Below are 26,862 nucleotides of genomic sequence, written 5' to 3' on the forward strand. Positions count from 1 at the left end.
TTTCATGAGAATGAGTTGCAATTCATCTTTATTTTTCACATCATTTCTATATACATTTTATATATCATAAATATACACTTGTAATTAAAAAGTCCATATAAAACCCAAGTACTACAAAGGCGGAAAGGGACATACTGCAGTAGATTTATGACACTTTGCTGTTTAAATACTTTTAAAATCAGTTTTCAAGGAGACAACAAATCAAATGCCATTACATTTTCAGAGGGCTCCATGTTTACAGAAATTCATCATTCAAGTACATTTTATTGAAATAATAAGCCACATGATTAGCTGCAAAGCCCAGAAAAACAAGCCATGATATAAGCAAAACCAAGGCTTTCTTGTTGTTTATTTCTTAGCCTAAAATCAGCTTCTAATGTGAAGTGCAGAGCGTGACCACGATTCTATGCTTACACCATAAAACACTATGATGACAATTCATCCTATATGTTTACTTACATACTTGTTTAAAATAAATACTAAACAATTCAGTAAATAAATACTACAAATAACAACGTCTTGATTTATAAAACAGTACATCTCTTTCAATGTGCTTGGCAACTGGACATGACATTTGAAGGAGTCGTTTCAACACCCAATGGACAAAAAAATGCACAAAACTCCTACAGGATTCAGAAATCAATTCAGTTATAGTTCTCATACTACAGATATCACAATAGATATAAGCAACTTAAAGTAATGTATGTCACCAAAATATTGTCATGCTTAAAATAAATAATTGAGGTACAAAAGCATTCCACAACTTACCCGCAGTTGTGAATGGAATGAAGATAGAGAAAGGCATTTCTCATCTAAATTAAGCCAGTGCTACACCCTAATGCATGTGCTCTCTTACGATCAGATCAACACAATAGACACAATTTAGGAAAGTCTGCTTAACCTGCTGATATCAAGAATGACTTAAATCTAAAACTCTATGCTTATCATATATTACTAAATCTTACAAATGCAGCATGATCATTTTCTGAGTCAGAAAAGTGAAGAGTTACTTAATAAATTTGACACAACTAATTGAAAGGACAAGACTAACAGTATAAATTTAAATAAACTAGTTCTAAGAAAGATGCTTATTAACATGATATTTTAGAAACACTATTATATAATCTACAAAAATTTAAAAGACAGTGCCATATATACGAGCTTGTCACTATAGATACATTAAATCATCTGCTAATTAGCCTTCTGCTCTCTATGAAAGCGTTCCAGCAGAGCACTCCTAATGTTCCCTGGTATCCTTTGGTGCTTGTCAATCAAAGCTTGAACAGCATTCTTGGTCTATTTAGAAAACAAAAGAAAAGTCACTATTGGTTTGGACTTAGTACAGATCAATCATCTCGCAGGATTTTCATGTTATACTACTTGCAAAAGAATTTCTCTTCCACACATATCTTGCAGGGCACGGCCTATGCTTTCTTCTAGCAATTTTAGTATTTCAGGTTTTGAGGCCTTGTCAGGGGCTTAGTAGAGGGAGAAATGGAAAAATGGTGTTCAGTGGGAATAGACCTAGTTTTTCATGGTAAAAATCTTCAAGGTATCTTCTGTTCAACAACATGGATGTATTTAACAGAACTAAACTATAAGTATACCTATTTCTGTTTTGTTTTGTTTCATCTTGTTTTGATTAAGACAGGGTCTCATTATATAGACCAGACTGGCCACAAACTCACAGAGATCCACTTACCTCTACCCTTTCCCCAGAACTGGAATTAATATCAAATTAATGGTGCATCACCATGCCCAGCAAATTTACATAGTTTCCATCATAATTCAAAATGTTTTTAAAGAAACTCACTAGTACAGTATATAAAGGTGGGTACAAAAGTTATAATCAAAACACACACACAGCAAGGGATGTAGTTCAGTGGTAGAGCATTTGCCTAGCATGAGCCAGGCCAGTATTACTTTTTTCATAGTTTTAGACTCCTTCAAAGCTTAATTCCAAGTGGAGTAGTCTTTTCTCATCCTCATGACTCTTCATCTCTTTGCTAGATGACTGAGCACTCCAACATTTTAAAAATCCTCACTAACTTCTGCTACTCAAATTGTGCTTTCTTACCTCTGCCTTGTAAACCTCAAGGCTTCCATTCACTGCACAGCACCTGACTTATTTATTATTAAAAATTGAGATATAGAAACATATTTCTAGATGCCTATAAACCTATCCCTGGCTTCTAAATACTATAAATGTCTATAGTCACCTCTGTCCATTCTCTTTCATGTCAGTAAAAATGTCACTGAGCCTTGCCAAATATTTCCAATGGGGCAAAACCACTGTTTGAGAATTTCTGGCATATATTATATATATAATATATATATATATATATATTACATATAATACATACACAATGAAATTTCAAATAATTAAAACAAAAATCTATCCTAAGACTAACAAAGAAAACACAATTACCTTTTCAGCTAATTCTTCTGCTGTTATCTTTGGGTCATATGGAATGGGATCACCTAAGAAGGTCCGCAGCTTTACAGGAAAACCTCCATACATTGGAGCAAATGGATAGCGGAATTTTTCATAAAGCCACTTAAATAATCCTGTTTTAAAGTAAGCAAAATCATTCTTATTGGCCAAATGTGCTATGCATATAACTATAAACTTTCTAATTAATTACACAAGACTTGCAGGAAGGTGGCAAAAATACCAACTCTTAGCAGTGTGTGTGTGTGTGTGTGTGTGTGTGTGTGTGTGTGTGTGTGTGTGTGTTAGGATTCTGAAGCTGGGCACTGATTCCAGTTCCAAGCAAGTGCTCCACCACTGCACTACATGACCAGCACAGCATTTCCTAAAGGAAGCATTTCATCACATACTGGTGCAATGTGCTCACAGGCATTGAGCCTAGAGACTGCTGAAGGAACATATTCAGTTTTTTCTATAAATTTAAAAATAAAAGGAAAAATTAAATCAATTCATTAAAAGACCAAGTAACATTTTAAAAACATAAGAGTCTCAAAAGACAACCAGTTACTATTATTGCAGAACAAAGGCTGATGAGTGCCAGCAAAGCTGGAAGCTAAAATGTTTAGGGACACAGAGCAAATGATTTACAAGAATAAAAGACAAAGACAAGGGAGTCCAGGTCCACTTCATGCAGACACCACACACTGGCCTACTAGAGACAACTAGGTTTCAAACTCAGCAGGACTGGATTTAAAGGTACTAAAGATAAATAAGTGGAGAAGGTTGAAAAACAAAAACAGCAACAATGCAATCCAAAAGGTAAGTTTCCTGAAATACACAGTTATACACTGAAAACGCTGATTACATATAGAAACAGAAAAAACACTGTCACACCCAAAGTAACACTCAAAAAAATTAAAATTAGCTAGGTGTGATGATGTGTGCCTCTAACTCCAGCACTGGTGAGAGGGGCACAGAAGCAGGCGGATCTCTGTGAGGTCGAGGCCAGCCTAGTCTACATAACAAGTTCCAGGCCAGCCAGGGCTGCAACAGTGAGACTCTGCCTCAAAAATAAATAAATAAAGTTAAAATAAAAGACAACAGACACTTAATTTAGAGATACTCAACTTTAAATTTAAGTGAAATTGAAAAGCAGTCAATAGAATTTTGAAAATAACTTGAATAATTCAAGAAACAATTTCTATAATAATTTCTGATTTGCTATTTAAAAAGATTAGCAAAAAATTAGAAATAATTTCTAAGGTTAAATATAAAAAATGCATTAAAGCAATACCAAGGTAAGGCTTGCTAAGGGGTTTTCATGTGGATAAGAACAGCAACAGTTACAAAAAATATATTCAACTGAACATAACATATAAACCTCAAGCTGAAAACAAATTGAACATTCCAAAATAAGGGACATTTTAAGAAAAAAAATCCTAAGTTTTATTCCTACAACTATATTAAAAGTGAATTTTTAATTAATAAACTAAAGAGACAAAAGAACTTATCAATATAAACATATTATGGTTCATAGTATTCTTCTAAATAGGATAAACCAAAGCAAATGACATCCTATCTCCTATGATGCCAATCTTAGTTTAATATGTAGGTCATCCAATTTTAAAGCTAGTTTCTTCAGTTAATAGTATATAAATGTGTTCTAAATCTTATCAACATAATTTAACACTATGTATTAGATGAATCACTTTTACGTTTTAAAAAGCCCTTTCAAATAAAATTTAATATGTATATAGTACTCTTAACAAAAGCATAATGTCTACCAACACTCTAGAGGCTCAAGCATGTAAATCACAAATTTGAGGCTAGCCTGGTTACATGGTGAGATCCAGTCTCAATCCCCAGTCCCTGCAAAAGAGTAACTGCCATTACTTAGAACCAATTATCCCTCAGAGTTTACATAGAACAGTAAATATTCATTTTCCAAAATTAATAATTCAAAAGTCACCAGGGATAGTGGTGACTTTAGTCCCAGTACTTGGGAGGCCTAAAAGCAGATGGATTTCTGTGAGTTTAGGGCCAGCCTGGTCTACACAGTGAGTTCTAGGACAGCCAGAACTACACAATGAGACCCTGTCTCAAAAAAAAAAAAAAGAAAAGAAAAAATTTTCCTAACAGTGTTCAAAACGCCTAATGTTTTATAGATTACACGATAATTAAAAACCATAGGAATGAGAACTTACTTGTTCCTCCAAGTGATCTAAATCCTTCTCGAATATTTTGTGTAAACATAGGAATAATGGGCTAAAGAAAAGAATTTGAATTGAAAAGTAAATAAATAAATCCACTTAAGGTCTCCATTGAGTCACTAAGGCAACTTTTGTGAAGGTACATTTGAGATCCTAAAAGGAGATTTTAAAACTAAAGGCATATCTAAGGTGGTATGATTTATCAGACTAAACTGACTCCATCATTTATGAAAATATAAATTGGAAAGACTATCCTCTAGTTGCAGCATGCAATATTTTATCTACTGATTTTTCTTACATATATATAAACCCTTGAACCTCAAGAGGATTATGATACTCACTAATTTCATTAAATAAAGCTAATGTGGTATATTAGTTTTACTCATTCCTAAATAATATGCTCATTTTCTTACATATATAAACCCTTGAACCTCAAGAGGATTATGATACTCACTAATTTCATTAAATAAAGCAAATGTGGTAAATTAGTTTTACTCATTCCTAAATAATATTCTCATTAAAGAAGTTATAAATGAAGACACTTTGAAGATTGTGGTGGGCCAGGGGTGGTGGTGCACGCCTTTAATCCCAGCACTCGGGAGGCAGAGCCAGGAGGATCTCTGTGAGTTCAAGGCCAGCCTGGGCTACCAAGTGAGTTCCAGGAAAGGCGCAAAGCTACACAGAGAAATCCTGTCTCGAAAAACCAAAAGAAAAAAAAAAAAAAAGAAGAAGAAGAGTGTGGTGGCTAATGGGAATGGCCCCCATAGGTTCATCTATTTGAATTCTTAGTTCCTAGTTAGTGGAACTGCTTTGGAAGGATTAGGTGGTGTAGCCTTGTTGGAGGTGGTGTGTCCCTGGAGGTGGACTTCAAGGTTTCAAAACCCATGCCAGTCAGTGAGCTCTCTCTATTTCTAGCTTATGATCAGATGTAAATTCTCAGCACCTTCTCCAGTGCCATGCCTACCTGCCTGCTGCCATACTCCCTGCCCTGATGATCATGGACTGTGACCCTCAGGAATCATGAGCCCCAAATTAAATGCTTTCTTTATAAGTTACTTTCATCATGGCATTTGGTCACAGAAACAGAAAAGTAACTAAGACAAAGGGAAAGTTCAAATCAATTTAAAGGGTAGGTTTCAGCAACATGTTCTCATGGAATTATAACACATTTTTGTGAGCCCACCAATATAGGAAGGTTATGCTATTATAAACCATAAAATATATCAAAATTGAATAAAATACTTTCATATATAAACAAATATACTGAACTAAATGTTTTAGAATAGGTAAAAATATATACACGTGTTCATGAAGTTCCACATTACAAGCAGGATTTAGATAAAGATAATGATAGTCTAAGTCTTTTCCACTCACTTCACTGGGCAGAAGAGAACACAAGGATAAACTTCATACAACTTTTCCTCACAGTGAACTAGCTGATCACCTGCTGCCCACTCTCACCAGAGGGAAGACATCTAACATATCTCAGGGACACCTAACACATGTTTTGTTCACTGATGTATCCCTTGCACTTAGAAAAGAACCTGGAATAGATGAAATAAAAGGAAGTTATGGAAGAACTAAAGAAGGAATGAGCAAATACAGAAAGACGATGCTCCTAATGAACTGTGTTCTGTAAACACAGAGGTCATAGACAGGCAGTAGTGATGTCAACACTAGAAAAAGCACACACAGCTATCAAATTCAAAAATGATAAGGTTAATTCATGAAACTACTGCATAGAGATAATAATGGACACTGAATTCTTTTGTAAAAAATCTACTATCTAAGGGATTACAAGTTTTGTAAAATGAAATGGCTGAAATCCTAATGTTTTAAAAGTTACATTCCCAAAATTGAGAACTCAGAATGCATAGGAGAAATAGAAAACCTTTCAGTTCACAGATACTGTTTTTTTTCCCGTGACTGGAACTGCTGACCATGTCTACAGACAGGCATGGTCCCCATAGGCTATATTAAAGTGTGCACTTCATGAAGATGATTCAAGTTCAACTCCATTCCTTAAACAGCTAAACCTCTAGAGAAGAACATTCTAGAAGCCATTTTATAGCAGAAAGCTTGCCTTAGCTGGCTCAGTCTTCCATGTTAATACTCTGGACCTATGGTTTTTAAGTGCATCGAGCTTCCATCCTTAAAGACACAGCACTAATTTATTATAACTTGATCACATACAGTCATTTAACCCTTTTCTTGTACATATCTGTATACAAGGCAGCTGCATAAATATTTGAGAATTTATTCTTTCTGTACCCACATGGGTCTCCACGTATGTAACAAGTGTACAGATTTGTAAAACTATTCTTGGGGCATCAATTTAGCACAATCATAGAGTCCTACTTCTGCTACTAAAAAATAGAGGAAACACTAACAAGGTGATTATCAAATCTTTCTTCATGTGAAAAGTGGGGAGAAGTATAATATTACCTTTATCTCAAAAGTTTTATGGATAAAGTGAAATAACACAAATTTTTAAATACAATGTTCCTTTCTTTTACATTTGTTACTTATTTCTAATTAATTAAACTAATTTTTCCCTAACCTAGATGTGACACTATCTAAATACTTTCAGGAATTCACAAAATAAGAGTGGTATATGGTACATATAAAAGTCTGTCCCAGACTGCCCTTTTCTGAAGGAAACATAGAAGGAGTGGACCTGGAGGAGAAGGGAGGTGGTCGGGGAGGGAGTGGGAAGAGAGGAGGGAGGGGAAACTGCAGTTGGGATGTAATGTGTGAGAGAAGAATAAAAAAATAAAAACAAAAAGTCTGTCCCATTCAAAAGACCTTTAGATACTTTCTGCTGATATTTTGTGAACTATAATTGGATTCCTCTTGAATTTCTTTCAGCATGTCCAGCTTACTTTTTTAATTATTTTGGGGGAAGAGGCATTATTGGAGAACCATACTCAAAGCGCAAGTGCTCTTCCAGTGAGTTACAGCCTCAGCCCTGCAGTCCCTTTTTAAACATAGCTAATCTTGCTTCTGTAGTTTTAAGTGTGTTCTCATAGTTTATGGAAGTATGGTTTGGTCTTTAAGAGATAGTTATGATTTACAACTGTGTATTTTTTACTGAGAAGTTTTCCTCACATCTCTGTGACCAGATCCTTCCCATCCCTACCTCTCTGTGCCTGACTCTCCTCATCTATAACATTAAACCAATGGTTCTCAGCCTCCCTAACACTGAGACCCTTTAACACAGTGGTTCTCAGCCTCCCTAACACTGAGACCCTTTAACACTGTGGTTTTCAACCTCTCTAAAGCTGAGCCCCTTTAATACAGTGGTTCTCGATCTTCCTAAAGCTGAGACCCTTTAACAAAATGCTTCTCAACCTTCCTAATGCTGTGACTCTTTAATACAGTTCCTCATGTTGTGGTGACCTCAAACCATAAAATTATTTTTGTTGCTACTTCATAAATATAATTTTACTACTGTTAGGAATCATGATGCAAATGTCTGTGGTTTCCGATGGTCTTAAGTGACCCCTGAGAACTGGTTGTTTGACCTCCAAAGGGGTCGCAACCCGCAGGTTGAGAACCACAGCATTAGAATACTATAAGTCACTCCCTGACTGTGTAGTCCTGGGACAAACCTCCAAAGTGCTGCAAACTATTTATCAAACTTATGCTATTGGTAAATTCACAGCATTAAAATGTTGTATTTATTTTAAATTTATATAAGGCTATTTCTCAAATTTTAGAACTTTATAAAAGATCTTAATGGAATTATCTAGATTATCATAGAAAGTTACCAAGAAACTCAAGAATCTGAGAAAGTTCTTTCGTCATTTCTCTTTCAGGTCTCCTAAGCAATATCCTGCTTAAAAATGTAAACCTAAGGATGAAGAATTAGAATTCCATGATAAACTAATAAGATTCAAAACTATTTCTGTTATCTTTATCTGAAACTTACAAAAAAATATTTCAAAATACAAATGTAAAAAACCTCAATGTCTTGTTTTAGATTAGAATTTTATTCTTGCTTTAAAATAGTACATTGATTATTCTTAGTTTCACACAGCTGCAAGCAGCCTTTATATTCCATATTACTCACAGGCTACAATTCTGGTTTTCACATCTATGCTTAAAAAACTTTAGAAAATGTGTGAAATGTGATATTAGTCAACCTTTTTACTACTAGCATAACAAATGCATAAATAAATTAAAAAGCTTTTTGCTGAGTTAAGTAATCTGTGTTTAAAGACAAAAAAGCTAATTCCACAAACACTTAAACCCTACTCAAAGTAGATCCTTGCACTAAGGATTTAAATATAAAATTGTAAGTTACTCAAGGAACTTATAATCTACTGTAGGACTGTGATATTTAAACATATTATTTTAAAAGTTAAGAAGTAGAATCATTGAAACTAGGAGCCCACAGTGAAGCACTACAGCAGTGACTTCCAGGAGTCATGCATTAGTAGGGGCACAAGCACAAGAGAAAAGAGCTCCTGAGCACTTTGGAGTATTTTGTTTTACTGTAAACTTTGTAATTCAAATATAAAAATATCCATTCTCCTTTAGATAACATTCTTTAGTTAGAATGAACCACCCACAATCTTTCTTTTTTAATCAATGATCTACATTTACATGATGCGCCGTCAGACCAAAGATGCAGGTTGGTCTCCCTAATGACAGCAACCTGAAATGTTAAGTTACTGAAGCTTGGAGAAAAGAACAACAGTCTGGTAAGGGACAGCAATGTCCCCTTCTGACAGTAAGTATCCCTTAGGATAAAGTTCCTTGGGATATGGAGAGCAAAAGACTAAGAAATAGTTTCCAAACGCAAAAGGAAACATCAAAAGCACATTTATACCACTCAGTCTGGGAAGTACAATAATTACAGGAATCTCCCAAGTACATTTAATTTTATTGATAAATTCATGTGAAAAGTGCTTTAGAAATATCTAAATTTCACCACTGTCCATTTCTTATCATTATATTATAAAAATAGCTAATCATAGTTGATGAAAAATGACATTAGTCACATAGTACTTGCACTGTTATAAAAATCTGATTATACATAAAACTATTAAAACTATTAAACCATCCATGAAGCACACTAACTCACTCATGTCGAAGTTACCAAAGATTTAAAATACACAGAATGAGCTGACTGTATCATTTTTAAAAAAAGAATAACTGAAAGAATGGTGGGACTGTGTACAGAATTACAAATCTAATAATGAAGAATGTGGAATTTACAACTGAAAAATAAAACTTTGTTGGATACTTGCCAAAATGCCACGTCAGTTTTTGTTTTTGTTTTTTTTTTCTTTTTTTCTTTTTTTTTTCTTTTTTTTTCGAGACAGAGTTTCTCTGTGTAGCTTTGCGCCTTTCCTGGAACTCACTTTGTAGACCAGGCTGGCCTCGAACTCACAGAGATCCTCCTGGCTCTGCCTCCCGAGTGCTGGGATTAAAGGCGTGCGCCACCACCACCCAGCCAGTTTTTGTTTTTTAAGATGGCTTCTCATGTATAAGGAATAATGCTTTTTTGATATATCCCTATAAATTGTTATATATAATAACTTTTATTACAATAAAAGAACCTGGTTTCATATACTTTGGCTCACTTTTTAAGCATTTCTTTGAAATTCAACTAAGCTTTGCTTGAAAAATGATTTTGCTATGACTTACCACTTTCGCATCAATTGCAACCTGAGCAAAGCCTTTACGATTACCCCATATGATGTTGTAGGTTTCGTCACTAAGTAAGGCTTCTCGGACTCCACCTGGTGAAATAGCTAGCAAGTGTCCACTCCTCAGGATTTCAACACATTTTTCTCGTGGTCCATGAAGAGCACAAAATACATCTAGTAACAAACTGAACCCTGTAAAAAACACATTCACAAAGATTTATCTTTATCTTGTTCAATTCTTTTAAAAGCAAAACTCGCCGGGCGGTGGTGGCACACGCCTTTAATCCCAGCACTCAGGAGGCAGAGGCAGGTGGATCTCTGTGAGTTCAAGGCCAACCTGGGCTACAGAGTGAGTTCCAGGAAAGGTGCAAAGCTACACAGAGAAACCCTGTCTCGAAAAACCAAAAAAAAAAAAAAAAAAAAAAAGAGCAAAACTCATCATGATCTATGCAATTTACTACCCAGACTTTTGAAAACTCTAAGTCAATAGCTCTTAAGGTACAAGACCAGTTTCACTTATGAAGTAACATATATCTTACTGATCACCTACTACTGATTACTTCTTGGCCGATCACCTCCTTACTATGGCTACTTTACATTTTCAAACTCTTAATTAAAACTTTATCATGAAATATCGAGATTCTTCTCCCCATTTTACAGATGACAACTTAGGCTTAAAAGTTAAGTAGTGTGTTCAAAGCCACACAACAGTTTCCCACTGCGCTATGTCCAGCCCTAGGTGCCTTCCACTAAATTTCATGCCATACATATTCTCAAGTACTGTTAAAACAATCAGAGATGATGTCTTGTCAGCAACCAAAACCCTAATCTCCCATTAACCCTGCAGCAAAGAACTACCTGAATGTAAAACTATGTTGAGCCACACCAAAATTAGTTAAGACTATAATCAAATCTATTGAAATAAAGTTAAATGATGCTAATCCTATAATTAAAATTTTATAACAACAGCAAATATCGTTGAGAGTTTTAATCAACTGAAGAAGGGTATTCAATCCAAGAATAGCTAATTCCAAACCTTAACATTATATAGCTTTTCAAACTATGACTATTACTGCATGAAAAATAACCTGTCAATAAAGAAATACCTTATTAAAAACCCTACTGTGGAACTTCATGTAATTGCCACTGTACATGTATTTTCCTGCTTGAGACTGAGAACATGGATGGTTTGTAGAACTGGGCAGACTAACATAGCTTCCCATTGCCTTAAGGAGCTGAAACAACATTAAAAATGTCATTAAAATTGAAATAATGCTTACCCTGCACCAAAACCTCACTGACTTAATTAGGTGCACTCTCAGAGTAAATGGGAAGGGAGGGTCTGTAAAATACAGAATTTCTCTCTTGCACTAGGAATTATAATGATTTTATAACTTCATAAAATAATAGATGACTAAAGGTAAATCAATGTCAAAATATGTTATGAGCATAGAGAAAAAATGTTTTGAAAAACCTAAAAATGGTCAGTTTTCTTATTTATGAAAAAGAAAAGCTAAAAGCAAACCGCTATAGCTCTAAAAAAAACAATAGTGAAGTAAATACTTGAGCCAGATATTAAAACCGTTTTTGGCTGGGGTGTGACTCAGTGGTCAGACTGATTGGCTAGCATGTGGAAGGCCCTAGGTTTAACCTCCAGAACCTGACAGGCGTAGGAGGCATTGTAAGATAGTAAAGCTTACCATTAAATCTTTTGGGGCATAAAACCCACAAAACTGTAAATGTGTGAAAGGTGTCATTTAAAAAATAAAAATAACTAGTTATGATGAGATTATAATATCCTCTGTCCCCAATCTACAGAAACTCATCACATTCTTTGCAAAGGAAAGCCTTACATTGGATTTAACATATAACACAAAGTATAAACAGGTTTTCTAACATATACTAAAGCACTAACCATATGTATGGAAGGCACTGGAAGAGACTGTTCCTTAACTCGTTGCTGGGTTTGAGTCTGTTTGCTGGGCCAGCTCTGTTTTTATTACTCCAGAGAACAAACTATCAACTCTCCTGGCTTGTTTCTAGTGATTTAGTGATGAAAGGAAATAAGATTTATTCTCAGTAATTTCATTCAGTGATTTTTTTAAAAAACTTTTATCTTAAACAATTTGACTAAATTTTTTTAAAATATAAAGCTATTATGAATAGATTTCTAAAATGCAGTCCTCAATCACAAGAAGACTGTTGTCTGTGAGGCAACTCATACACTGGAACAGATGTAATGTATATGCATACTCTTTAGGATAGTGAAGACAAATATATCTTGTATATATTTTTCCCAATTTTGATTGCTATTAAACTTTAGCAGCAGCCGGGCAGTAGTGGCGCACGCCTTTAATCCCAGCACTCGGGAGGCAGAGCCAGGCGGATCTCTGTGAGTTCAAGGCCAGCCTGGGCTACCAAGTGAGTTCCAAGAAAGGCGCAAAGCTACACAGAGAAACCCTGTCTCGAAAAACCAAAAAAAAAAAAAACCTTTAGCAGCATTAAACAAAAAATAATCATACAAAAATATGAAATTTTAACTACCTTCTGTACAAAATTATGTATCTTTCTCTTTTAATTCTACTTGAAAGTTCAAGATTTGGGTTAGGGATATAGTTCAAGGTCAGAGCACATGCCTCGTGTTCGACCTGCAGCATCACAATAAACAAACGAAGTTCAAGATTTAAGCCTGCTCTTGGGGTTTATGTTTGTATTCCCACCTACCTGGTAGGCTGAGGCACAAGGATTACTCTAGACCACAAGCCGAAAGTCAGTCTGGGTAACCAACAGGATCCGTCTCAATTTTTAAAAGAGTTTTTGTAACTTAGAAAACACTGACTAAATTTCCATTAATAAAGAAAAATAAATAGGACTGGAGGGCTGTAGTTCAGAGGTAGAGCATTTGCCTAGCATATGCTCATCCCTAGGGATCAATCCCCAGCACAGCCAAAAAAAGACAAAGAAAGAGGAGAAGGAAGAGAATAATTGGAGTCAGTGGAGGAAAGACAGGGAGAGAGGGAGGGAGGAAGGGAGGGAGGGGAGGAGAGGGAGGGAGGGAGGGGATAATTAGAGCCAGCAGTAGCTAGGCAGGAGGATTACTCACTCAAGGTCAATTGAGGCAACAGAGAAAAAAAAGTAGGTGACATTTTTGGCTATTTTTTTTAAAGATACATTAGTTGAACTGGATAATTAGATGTTTTTCAAGTTTGTTATCATTAAGAGGCAAACACTTTCTAAACAATACTAAAGACAGTCTACCACATGATTTAATCACTACACACAGTTAAGTTTTACCTGGGATTTTAAAGACAAAGTGGTCAGCTACTACTCGGCAAGTTCTGCCTTTGTGGATGAAAATTTTAGCCATGAAGTAGTAAAAGTCTATGGGAATAGCTCCATGATAAAAAATTATAAGTGCTGGTCCTTCTGGTATCTTTTCCATCCCATGAACTTCATAACCTGTTTGAAAGACAAGTTGCCAATACATAAAATGCAGGAACTTAAAAATCTGTCTGCCTTCCCGATTCCCTTCTCCTTTGGATAGTCCCCCCCCCCCCCCGCCCTTTCCCTTCTTTTTGGACATAGAATAATTTGATTCTAAAAACGTGACATAATAAACAAGGCGCTAGAGTGGAGAGGTAGCAGAGTGTGCGCTGGGAGTCCAGGAAACACAAGGGATCCACAAGCAAGGGTGGCCCAGGAGTGGGAGTCAAAGCAAAGCAGAGTTGTAGGAAAGAGTGTAGTCCACAGTGATGGGGGCCAGGGAAGAGGAAGGGAGCCAAGGGCAGACAGCACAAATACAGACGTAGGCCTGAGAGAAACAAGGACAGAATCCACCCCAGGCATGGGCTAGTACAAGAGGTCAGAGCCAAGTGTGGAGAAGTAGATCCTAGGATAGGGCTGCCTGGGCAGCTGAGGACAACCATCAGAGATCCCTCGTAACATGGCTTTAGCTTCCCCATGCTCATGGCTCTCATCCACAAATGATTCACCACCTAGTGTGAATGCACCTACATTTTCTTGCTGATGTATATTTAGCATAAGTAGGATCTTATATGAATATAACAAAAGACTTAGGGTTTTTTTTCTGTCCTACAGTGTACCTTGGGAATCTACAATGCATGAAGTGACCTTACTACAGTTATCCAGTACATATATTTTTTAATTTTCTGAAAAACATAAAATGTTTATTAAGGACTTTCCTTTATTAATTTTCAAGGGAAATAAATGATAAGAAACTAGCTTTTAAGAATGTCATTCCCATTTTCCAGGGATAATGCTTTTTTAAAATTGAGCAAAAGGTTTGAGTTAAAAGGCTGCTAGCCACTTGAGGGTAGAGACTTCATTGACTTATTGCCAACCAAACTAAGTTATTTAAAAAGCTTCAAATTAGTGTTTCATTGTATTGTATCTGGAATCACAGAATATTCTGAAAAAATCAGAGTATATATAATCTGAGAGTAAATTTTAACTTCAAAATATAAAATAATGAACAGATTCTGACATAAAGATATTTTTAAGTAGTAAAAACATTATAAACAAACAAAACCTGTTCAGTAACAGGTAACTAAATAAATTAATAAATTATTAAAAGTCGTATTTATGAGAAGGATCAATGGCATGAAAAATACTATTTAGCCACACATATACAAATGATAAATAGACCAAAATTTTAACAAAGTTCATTTGCATAGTAAATTTTAGGTAGCTTTTATTATATTTTTACAATGATCTTTTTTTTATGTTTCTGAAGTTTAAAAAGCACACATTAAAACTGACTTGAGTAAAACAAAATGTGGACACAAGTAACTTTTATTTGTCACAGGATCAACTTTTTAGTTATCACTTATCCAGATAAAATATCTCATCACACTAAAACATTAAAGTGGGCTAAGTGCTGAATATTTTATTTCCTCTGAACCATAAGTATATATCTAAAATTACCTTGGAATTCCAGTATAAAATAGTGCTTAAATTTACCTATATTGTCTTATCCACTCACATGTATATTGAAATTCCTTAAAATATATTATCTTGAAATAAGTTAATATATATATTGGAGAAGATGTAAATTCCTGACAAGTATCTTCAACGATGTCAACAGATGTCACCGTTTTAAAACCACCTGGTTGCAGCTCTGCGACAGGCACATGCCTGCTAAGACACTGTTGTGTGAAACACTGAGGGTGCCAGAGGACTGTGCCGCCAGCAGGCATTTCACAGTGAACACTAAGAACTCAAAGCATCAAAAGCATATGATTCCTGTTTGCAAACCTCAATACCATGATTTCTGATCCTGAATCCCCAGTGCAGGACTGATGTACTGTACAGTTTAGAGCAGGGGTCTAGAAACCTTTGTCAAAGACTGCATCCTCATTCTGCTTCCTAGTGTACCTCGGAAATAACTTCTCTGAACCTCCATTTCCTGAGGAGTAAAATGGAGATATTATACAAACTTTATCTATCATGATATAAGGTTTAAATCAGTCAAAGTATTTAACGGTGTTTGGAAATGTTAAGCACTCACAAAAGAGGATTTATAGATATTTTAATATGAATGTAGTATTACCACAATACATTAGCCTACGTGGGGTATCAATGGTGAGTTTTCCTAATGGCAGCCTATACATCAGTGATATGTGCTGTGGGATGTTCTGTATGGCAAATGTGTTGCTAATTAGTCAATAAATAAAACACGGATTGGCCATTGGCTAGGCAGGAAGTGTAGGCGGGACGAGGAGAATAAAGCTGGGAAGTGGAAGGCTGAGTCAGAGAGACACTGCCAGCCGCCATGATGACAAACAGCATGTAAAGATGCCACGAGCCATGTGGCAAAGTATAGATTAATGGAAATGGATTAATTTAAGCTGTAAGAACAGTTAGCAAGAAGCCTGCCACGGCCATACAGTTTGTAACCAATATAAGTCTCTGTGTTTACTTGGTTGGGTCTGAGTGGCTGTGGGACTGGCAGGTGAGAGATTTGTCCTGACTGTGGGCCAGGCAGGAAAACTCTAGCTACAGATATGTATCACCTAGTGTCTATTTCAAAGTCTGTCCTCTCAGTATCTCTGTGAGTTCAAGGCCAGTTTGGTCTACATAGCAAGTTCCAGGACAGCTAGAACTACATAGAGAGACCCTGTCTTAAAAAACAAAAAAAAACCCTCTGCTCTGAAACCACTCTGGGGCACAACAATATTCTATAGAAATCTTTGTCACATGCTGTTTTGGCTCAAATGTGGTTTCACTCTCACCAAAACACATGCTGAGGTTGAACTGTTCAAATGAGGCAGTTATAAGAAATGGGGTCTATTGGAAAGTTGTTAGACGATGGGGCAGCACCCTTATGAATAGATTAAAGCAGCCTCCCATAACCAAGTTTTACTCTTAGGGAACTAAATTACTTTAACTTAAGTAATTTAGTTCGAATTTTTTAAGATAGGACCACAAGGCTCAGCAAGCAAAGCAGACTATGTGATTACGAGCTAAGACGCTTCTTCAGAGCAAAGGAAACAACAGTGCTCAGAGAAATCTTAGAAAATGAAAAAATACTCACCACAGCACACTGGACAAGTGACACACAGAATATAGAAGAGGCTCAAAGAATAAGCAACAACAAAACCAAACACTTTAAAATGATCTAGAGAACAAGAGCTTCTTCCTTTCTTCCTTCATCTTGTTAACATTTATTTTAGATTGATTTATTTTATGTGTATGAATGTTCTGCCTGTATAGTTGTTTGTACACCACATGAATACCTGAAGCCCAAGAAGTCAGAAGAGGACACTGGATTCCCAGACACCAGAGTTATGAATGGTTGCAAGCCACCATGTGGGTGCCAGGAACTAAATCTGGGTCCTCTGCAAGAGTAACAAGTACTCCAAATGCTGAGCCATTCATTCAATGAAAACGTATAAAGTTTTATAGAATAGAACAATGGTCACTAGAGACTGGACGAGTAGGAGTGAAGAAGGGTCCACGGACAGCATTAATGCACAATGGAAGCCCAGGGGGAAACACTGCAGTTAATCCCAATTGGTATAGCTAGTATGTGTTAGTAATTATTTTTAAAACAGCAGGCTCTTATAAAGTAAGGTTATCCTTTGTTTTCTTTCTTTTTAGGCACCTGACTGCCCTTCCACTTTTACGCCATGCACGAAGCCGAATGAGACTTTCACCAGGAGCCAAGGAGGTATCTGCCCATACTCTTAGACGTTTAGAATTGAGCCATTTACTATTTACCTAATTTCAGGTATTCTGTTATGAATTGAGGCACATAGGAATTAAATCTTCGGCATTTTTATATAGTCCAAATACATGCCACCTACAAATAAAGGACTGATGGGAAATGAAGTAAAAACCACCAAGTCCTTGAAAACAGACAACCAGAGGCAATTTTCATGACAGCCAAAAACTGAGCCACCCATCCCTAAGTGTATAGCATCACAGCTTCTCAAATCATAAAGAGTAAATTTCCTGGAGAGTAATGTATTGCCATCTCACTTATCTAGAAAGACACTCCAACTTCTTAGATAAATCAAACGACAAATAGGTAAACATCACATACAACTTATATTTAATGTTTACTATTATGCTACAATATTTCACTCTTTTAAAATGTCACATTGGTAGAACCAAATTTACCATAAACAGAATAACAGTGGCACACACTTTTAATTAAAGCACTTGGGAGGCAGAGGCAAGTGGATATCTGTGAGTTCAAAGCCAGCCTGTTCTACATCGAATGTTCCAGGACAGCCAGGGCTACATAGAAACCCTATCTCTAAGAAGTAAAACTAAAAAAAATATAAATAAAAAAATTCTAGCCAAGCATGTTGGCACTTGCTATAACCCCCATAATATTCAGGAAGCCAAAGCAGGATTGCAAATTCCAGGCTGGCTAGACTACATAGCAAGACATTCCCACCTCACCTCAAAAAACTAAACCAAGTGTGGCTGCACAGACAGCTCAGCAGACTTACTGCTGTTGCGGAGGGCCAAAGGTCAGTTTCCAGCACAAATTTAGTTGGCTCACAACAGCCTGTAACTCCAGCTCCAAGGGGTCTGACCCCTCCTTTGGCCTCTACCAGCATACTCACCTACACGTGCATACACACGGGCAATAAAAATGAATACATATTTAAAACAACAAGAAAAAGCAGTTTCTATGAAACAGAAAGAGAGGACTATGAGGAAGAGGTCTGAAGGGAAAAGGAGGAGGGAACAAAAGATGGTCGTGGAATCTATGTGAAATAAAAGCAGAGGGACTGCTTAAAAGGGGGGGAATAAAATGGAGGCGAAGATAGGGAGAGGAAAAAGGAACTGGCCGTGAGTAAGAACAAAGCATAATGACAGACACATATGAAAATGTCATAATAAAAGCTATTATTTTGTGTGTTAAGAAAACAAGAAGTTTTGACATTGTAAGTAATTTTTATAGATGTTTTAAATATCAATTTTCATATTTCAGTTTATAGTAATCGAGAATACTGTGTAATTCTTAAACAGAAATGTGTTTATGAAATTCATTTCAAGACATACATATACACAATACATGGAAACAGATTAACAAGGAATTTTAAGTATCCCTTCCATTCCATTTTTCAGTAATTTCCCAATCAATAAACAGAAATATGGTGTCAGTGCTCCACATACGGCAACAGACCGCAGCATCCCTGCTTACCATGCCAAACTGCTGCGTGTCCATCCCACAGAGTTGCCACTGTTTTCCTCGCACCATCCCATAAATTATGAGAGTAGGCTTCCTTTAACATATTCTTCCTCTTATAGATATGGAGGAAAATAATAGTAAGATAGAGAAGAAAGATCGTAAAATACGGAAGTATTAAAAGTATCAGTGGGGTAAAAACCCACAGGAGATGGTTTGCAAAATTCAAGTAGTCCTCCAGCTGCTCCACACCCAACCATTCCTCAAGCATGTGAACCAGACAAGTCATGTAGGGCACAGAGTTCTGTCCTGCAACACAGGTTTGGTTGTTCTCTATCATTTTCTTTAGATGAAAATCCCAAATTTTGTCTCTTTCTTCATTGTCATATGTATTAATTTCAACACTAGAAGGGAAAAATAATCCAGTTATTCTCTTCACAACTACAAAGTTAAATATTTTAGTCTACATAAATGCTATAGTCATTTTAATACCAAAGATGAGTAGATTTTTTTAATGTTCAATTATGAAAATGGTAAGATTTTTGTCTGCAAAATTATGAAAAGTGCTGGATTTAGTTTTTCAAATACCTTGCAAGCTGTGGATTGAGAGGGAAAAGCTGATGCAGAATAAAATTATAGCTCAAACTGTTAATCTAACTCATTTCTTCCGTGGATCATGCAGAACATTTTACTCTTTATACTAAGACCAACTGTGTCCTTCACAAAGAAAAACATCAGTTTCTGATTCAATAAAGTAATCCAAAGCTTTAGGAAATGATGGCATACACTTATGGATATTTTCTTTTATAGAGAAATAGGTTTATATAAGAGCTTATCTGCTCTTTTGACATTACAGAATTAAAAAAACTATACTATTTACCTTACAGTCATTAAATTTCTATTAAAACATAAATGACCAAAAACATAGCTACAAAAGAATTGTATGAACTCATTCTCTAAAACAATTACTTGACTTACCAGAAATTACACAAATATCTTGCCTCTAGCTTCAATATATGTACTCTGAAAACACAGTAAACAAGTGAAATATATTATTGAGTAAAAATCTTTATACCTTAAGTTTACATTTCCATGAAATAAATGGCAGAAGACAGTCACAAATGTCTGACAAATAATGACAGCCCTAGGTGAATCAGAAGTAAGTAATACTCAGGATATCTCTGCATAGCTTAAAACTGTTGACTAGCACTATTCTGAGGATCACCCCTGAAACTCTTTTACTACAACTATAAAACATTTGCATCTATAAGGGGAAAGTATAAGTATAGGACTCTAAATGAATGCCACTTCTTGCTAATGTTTACTAATAAGCTTTCAGTCAAATTGTCAAATGTATTGGATAATACAACCATATTATCCTTAAGACATAACTACCTACATAAAATTTCCTTCTTTCTTTCATATTTTCACTGGTTCAAAGTCTAATCTAAAGTCAGTTTAGACATCATTTCATATTATATAATCTTAAGAAAGTCCTCTCAAATTCTTTATGAGAGTCAGGAAAGGAATAAATAAAAGAGAGGGACTAAACCAGACCCTCGCACAAGAGCAGTTATATGTTGTCTTGTTACCAAGATTACCTTGCTAGCTTTGTAACAGAGCACACACTTTGACTAACAGGGGATTAGGTCTGATTTCCTTGTAACCAATAGCACTTATTGTGAGAATACTGGGTCTATTCTGTTCATAGAGGATGAACACAGCTTAACTTAAGCTCCTCAAATTACATTTTATTATATCACTGTATTGGTTACTTTTCTCATCACTGTCATCAGATGTTACAGCATGGGAGACCAGCTCCAAGGCTGCAGACAGGGCTCAAAGAGAAAGCCACAGCATAGCAAAACTTAGGAGTTTTATCTGAGGGCTTTTTTAGGAACGGAATGAATTCGCATGCACTCTGGTGGTTACTTTCTTTATTCTCTCATGTTGAATCTCTCTTTGTTCTTCACAGCTATATATATCCAACAGAATCCTTCAGGCAATAAAGAAGTTACATTTGAAGGTCACATTTCATTTCTTAAGTAAGTGGTAAGAAACTGAGTCATCCCAATAATTCACACGTAATAAATCTCAGCTTCCTAATTGGTGGGGCTGTAATTTGTAGCTGCAGTTGCAAAGGATTATGAAGGATTTTTAAAAGTTATATAAGACTAAACTACTGAGGAGTCTAAGAAAAATAAGGAAATCATGTATTACATCCTATATTTCTGAGTGTAATAACATTTTAAACCAACATTGTGTGACTAACAGTGGTACAAATGTTGAGCTCTCTCGAACTTGGGCTGTTTACAGAGAGAGTTGTATCATCAGGGAGAGTGCAGGATGCAGCAACAGCACAGCTGGTAGGCCTCCCAGTGCGAGAGCTGCAGGGTGAGGGGAGGCGAGAACCCAGCTAAGTTCACCTGGAACTCTCCAAAGCATAGTGACACTAAAAGCGTTTTAACTTAAAATGTATTTTTCTGCTCTGCATGTAACTTTAGACCATAAAAAAGGAAACTTACAACTCCTTCTTGGGGCTATGAAATCAGATTACACTCTGTAGCCCTGGCCATCTGGAAAATCTTCCCCCATGGTGTCTCTGAAGGAAAGCTGGTTTTGTCTCTAGAGCTCAGTTAATTGCTCTCTATCACTCTCATAATTTCAGGATCCAACACAAAGAACAGTTAGTTGGCTGACCTTTGAGCCTTCAGGTTAGAGGCCCATATCATATAACTGTGGTTAGGAATTTGTGCAGAGAGTTAACTGCTGTCCTAGATAATCAACCAGACCTAGTGAGAGAGGCTGGCTCAACGATTAAGTTGCTTTGTACCTCTAACTTTGGTTCGACAAATCAGAGCTGGCTATATGTCCTTGTGAACTGGACTGAGACTGGCTATATGTCCTTGTGAACTGGACTGCATTGCTTGGGAACAGTTTGTCTTAAAACCCATTAGCAAGGCACCTGGTCTAATCTAAAGTTACTTTGAAGCTTTTAATCAGCTAATGGTATATAGCTGTCTTAGAGCTGGGGAGACACAACTATTTTCCTATGTCAGCCTGAGCTGTGATATAAAATAGGCCCTAAGTGTCTCACAGTCCTCATAGAACAACAGGCCTAGTTATGAAAACATATTTTTTATTCATCAAAATTATACAGCTTAAGGAGAAATCGTCCTCCTGACAATATAGATATAATTGTGCCCAGTAGATGGAATGTATTTATGAGATAAACACACCACAATACAGGCAGTGGGGGAATTCCCAAAGCTGTTTAGGGAAAAATTGCAATAGCACATGAGAAATTACAGACAGAAGCAAATGATATTCCGGAGTCTATAGCCCCATGGGCATGCCTAATGAGGTTTCCCATCAGAGAATTATTCTGATGGGCTAACACCTTGAATATTAATTGCCATCTGCTGTTCTATGCCATAGCTCTTGGCAATCAAATACTCAACAGAAAAGTAGTTTACCATAAGACAGGTTTACTGTGGCTCCGGTTCAAAGGAATGCAGAAACAATGGCAGAAGGTATGAAGCAGAAGTCTTGGTCCTGTGGCAACAAACAGGAAACAGACAAAGAGGAATGCTGGTGATCACCATGCTTTCTGCTTCTCCCACTTTTATTCAGTACCAAGCCCCAACCCCTTGGAAATACTGTCTCAGACACAGCCAATGGGGTGCTTCACTAACATACCCAGTGTTTCTTAATTAAATCAAGTTGATAACAAAAATTAACCATTATACTAACCAATGCACCATGACAGTTAAATTATAATTTATCAGTGTTTGATCATTTAAAATTCAATATAGCAAAATTTTAGTGCCATTAGAAACTGGACTAGCAGTTTCTGAAGAAGCTAAACATAATATTACTTTGTTACCCAACAAATCTACTACTAGTTATAAACACAAGAAGACTGAAGACATACTCTTCACACAAAAACATATATTTGTAACAGAATTACTCATAATAACTGAATAGTGGACAGATTCAGATGCCCATCAACTGATGAGTGGGTAAAAATGATATATCCATATAATACAGCATCAGTCAGAGAGCAGAGATCTGTTGCAACGTGTGTAAGCCTTAAAAATATCATACTAAACTAAGAAGAGGAAAAAAGGGGCAAAAAGTCACACGGCATGTGTCCACTCACATCCAAAATAAGGTAATCCAAAAATCCAAAAAGGTAGGGAAATTAGTGGTTGCCAGGAACTAAAGACAGTCAAAGAAGACTGACTGCTAATAAAAACCAAAGTTTCTTTGAGATAATGAAATATCCTAGAATTAGGCAGTGAGGACGCCTGAATTTACTAATCTGTCCACTGTACTATGGTGAACATTACTGTAAATTATATCTCAAAAATTGTTAGAGTATTTAAACATTGCAAATAAATTAAAAAAATATAAACTTTCATATAGGTTAAAAGAAACTGTTTGGGCCCCTCCAAATCTGAAACTTTTGACTGTTATTGTTTAAGGCAACTGAACAAAATAATCCAGACTTATTTTTATTTTAAATAGGTTTTAGTATCTTGTGACTTTATATCTTTCTTTAGTACCTCCTGAGACAAACTGGTAATAGAATTATAGTAGTCTCCCTTATCCACAAAATGTACATTCTAGGATCCAAGTAGACCTAAAACTAAGGATAGGGCCAGGTTCTATACAGGTTAAGCACTGCCAAGCCCAAAATCCAAACTGCTCCAAAAATCAGAAAAACCTGAATGCCACCAGGTATGAAATTCCACATTTAATTTCACAACCTCATATGGTAAGTCACAGTGAAAACTGCAGGTGCAACAACAAAACCTCCAGCTACAAGCAGAGTACAAAGGAATGATATGCAGAGACCTAGAGATATCTTTAACAAAGAAAGGGAATAATCTCTACAATAAGAGTAATAAAAAAACAGGGATGAAAGAAATTAAAGACACAAAAAACTGAAAACATTGCATGTTGTGGTTTGAAGAAATTAACACTGTTAAGATGTGCACACTGTTCAAAATGATATTCAGATTAAAAGAAATTCCAATAAAAACATCAAAGACATTCTTCATAGAAATAGCAAAATGTATTCACAGAACTAGAACAACCCCTAAACTCATAAGGAAAACAAGACTTGAAATTACCAAAGCAATTCTGAGCAACAGAGATAATGCTGAACTCAATACCATATCTGCCTTCAATGTGTACTACAGTAACTAAACAACACAGAACTGACATGAAAACTGACATGCAAACCAAGAGAATGAAACATAATATAAAAATAAATGCACACACATATTTACAGCCAATTTGTTTTCAACAAAGGCAGCAATGTTAGACTTTACACTTTAAAACTACTAGAAGAAAATACAGGGAAAACTATGCCACAGAGCACAAACATCAAAAGCAAAAAACTGAGAGTGGGAAAAAACACTTGCAAACTACTCCTCCAGCAACAGATTATTTCTAGACTGTAGTAAGCACTCAAAAAGGTTCAACAAGGAAAGCCCAAATAATCCCATTAAAAAGAGGGCAAATGATTTGAATAGTCATTCCTCAGGAGATAATACAAAAGGACAACAAGCACCTGAAAAATAGTCAGCATCGCTGTTGTAGTTACTCTTGACTATAGGCGTATGGATTTAGAGCCACCTAAGAGGCAAACCTCTGTGAGGATTTTTTTTAGACTAAGTTAACTGAGATGGGAAGTCTCACCCTAACTTTGGGTGGTACCATCTCATGCTCTCCTACGTGAAATTAACGTCAAAGATAATAGTGTGCCAGGCAGTGACTCTACACACCTTTCATCCCAGCAGTCAGGGAGGCAGAAGCAGGCAAATCTCTGTGAGTTTGAGGCCGGCCTGATCTACAGAGTGAGTTCCAGGACAGTCAGAGCTACACAGAGAAACCCTGTCTCGAAAAACAAAAACAAAACAAAACAAAAAGAAATGAGTTAGCATAGCTCAAGACAAGTGCAGGGGAGGAAGGACATAGACAAGATGAGTTAATGAGTATGGGGCACAGTCAAAAGAAGAGTTAGCTTTTAAAGCCTAGTGGGAAAACTGTGTTTCACAAAATGAGTATCCAAAACTGGCTAATAGAGAACATTTTGAATGTTCCGAACACAAAGAATATGTCTGATGTTAGAGGTGTTCCTCCAACCTGATCACGAATACACTGTGTACATGCACTGAAATGCTGCCCTGTACCCCAAAAATTACAAATTACAATTATTAGCTCCCATTTACATTTTAAAGAATATTAAAATATTCTTATTACCTGACCCCATTCGGAGAGTGCATGAGTGAGCATGTGCCATGTTCGTGTGGAGGTGGAGGACAACTTTCATGAGTCAGTTTTTTTGTGGCAAGCATCTTTAACCAATAAGCCTTCTCCCCAACGCCCAGGTGTCATTTAACAATAAAAAGAAAAACGTTGCGATTTCAAGCTTCTCTCTCCAGGTTCTGATATGCATTACGTTTCAAGGATTTTGTTCTTTAAATATAAAATATATTTAAAATATATTTAAATATAAAAATGCTCTTCCACTTTTTCCATCTTTTGATGACTGCTGTTCTATACTGTACTATATTCTAAGTCTAGTCACTTACTCCAATAATGCTGTAATACAAATTCATTTATCCATCTATTTATTTATTTACTTGAGGCAGAGTCTCACTGTGTGGCTCTGACTGGCTTTACAGACCAACATGGCCTTGAACTCACAGAGATCTGCCTCCCAAGTCTGAGATTAAAGGTGTGTTCCACCATGCCCAGCTAGAACACACATCTAGACTGGTGTGTCTGCAACTTCAGTACTCTTTCCTTCATAACTCCTAAATTCAATATATCTTTGACCTCAAAATAAAGTAGTGTTAATAATGCGGGAATAAACATTTCCTTTGAAAATTAAAAGTATTTCGATCGATTCACAATGTGGCTCAAATACAAATGAGCATTCTAAATATCTGGATTTCAACTCAGTTCTTATACAGCCCATAAAAAATTAATAGCTAAAGTAAGTCATCAATGATGCAACAACCTTAGAGCATAAGCATGTTTTGTTTTTGAAGAAGCTGTTGGCCAGTCTCAAGCAGCACCTAGTACTGAATGTATTTTTTTCCTCCCCAAATACAGCAATACTCTAAGTTTTCTATATCCAATTTATGTATTATTATTTCTCACTAAATGTTAAGTAAGTAGGAAAACCCAACGACCAAAGCAACGCAGCATCTACAAGGTCTGAACCGACTTGAATTTGCAAATATAGAAGTTTGCAAGTGTTGCTTCCTTTGATCCTTTCCTCAACCTCACGGGGTAGTTTTTGCTACTCAGCCCTTCTTTATAGATGATCAGACGCTTTTCAGAAAGGCCAAGTCATTTGTCAGGTCACATGGTACTAAAGAGCATAAACTAGGATTCCCAGCCTGCTCGGTCGTCACACGCTTCCCTCCAGCTCCATCATGCAAGCAGAACGGGGACATCACCAGACAAGCGAGACGCCTAGCCTCACAAGAAAAGCTGCGGGCAGTTCGGGGAGCGGAGAGGATGCGGGACGCCGAGAGCCGGCGGGGGACGGGTGTGGCAATAACTCGGCTGCCTGCCGGGGCAGCGCAGACGCGGAGACCAGGGACCGGCTCGCCTTTCCGCTCCCCGCCCCGCGACCCCGACACCACGCCTGCCACAGGCCGGAGCCGCGCGGGGAGCTCCATGCGGGGCCCTACGCACCTGCCGCGGAAGACGCCGGAAGCCAGGCTGCCCTCGGCGACGTGACAGCTCGTCAGTGACTGAGCTGCCGGGACAGGAGGACGCTCGGGCACGGCAGGCTTCCTTTAAATACCTGTGAGGAAGAAGCCCGGGCCGCCTTGGGTGTAACACCGCCGTCGCCCCGCCCCTTCCGGTAGC

At 36.7% G+C, this 26,862-nt stretch overlaps 1 protein-coding gene across 3 annotated transcripts; it reads right to left on the reverse strand.

Moving 5' to 3' along the window:
* Tmem68 (transmembrane protein 68) lies at nt 1–26,858 on the reverse strand. Of its 3 annotated transcripts, none has more exons than XM_059253817.1 (9): nt 26,686–26,847; nt 22,440–22,518; nt 19,942–19,986; nt 18,979–19,367; nt 13,593–13,757; nt 10,297–10,490; nt 4,636–4,696; nt 2,429–2,568; nt 1–1,296 (listed from the first exon to the last, which is right to left on the reverse strand). In XM_059253817.1, exons 4-9 carry the CDS (start codon nt 19,301–19,303, stop codon nt 1,192–1,194), a joined length of 990 nt encoding a protein of 329 aa, XP_059109800.1. In that variant the 5' UTR covers nt 19,304–19,367; nt 19,942–19,986; nt 22,440–22,518; nt 26,686–26,847; the 3' UTR covers nt 1–1,191. The 3 variants fall into 3 exon arrangements, with proteins under 3 accessions (XP_059109800.1, XP_059109801.1, XP_059109802.1); XM_059253818.1 differs by lacking the exon at nt 26,686–26,847 and adding an exon at nt 24,759–26,392; XM_059253819.1 differs by lacking the exon at nt 2,429–2,568 and having other exon boundaries at nt 26,686–26,858.
* Nucleotides 26,859–26,862: the final 4 nt, after the last annotated feature.

Source organism: Peromyscus eremicus, chromosome 2 (assembly GCF_949786415.1).
Source record: "Peromyscus eremicus chromosome 2, PerEre_H2_v1, whole genome shotgun sequence".
NCBI lineage: Eukaryota > Metazoa > Chordata > Mammalia > Rodentia > Cricetidae > Peromyscus > Peromyscus eremicus.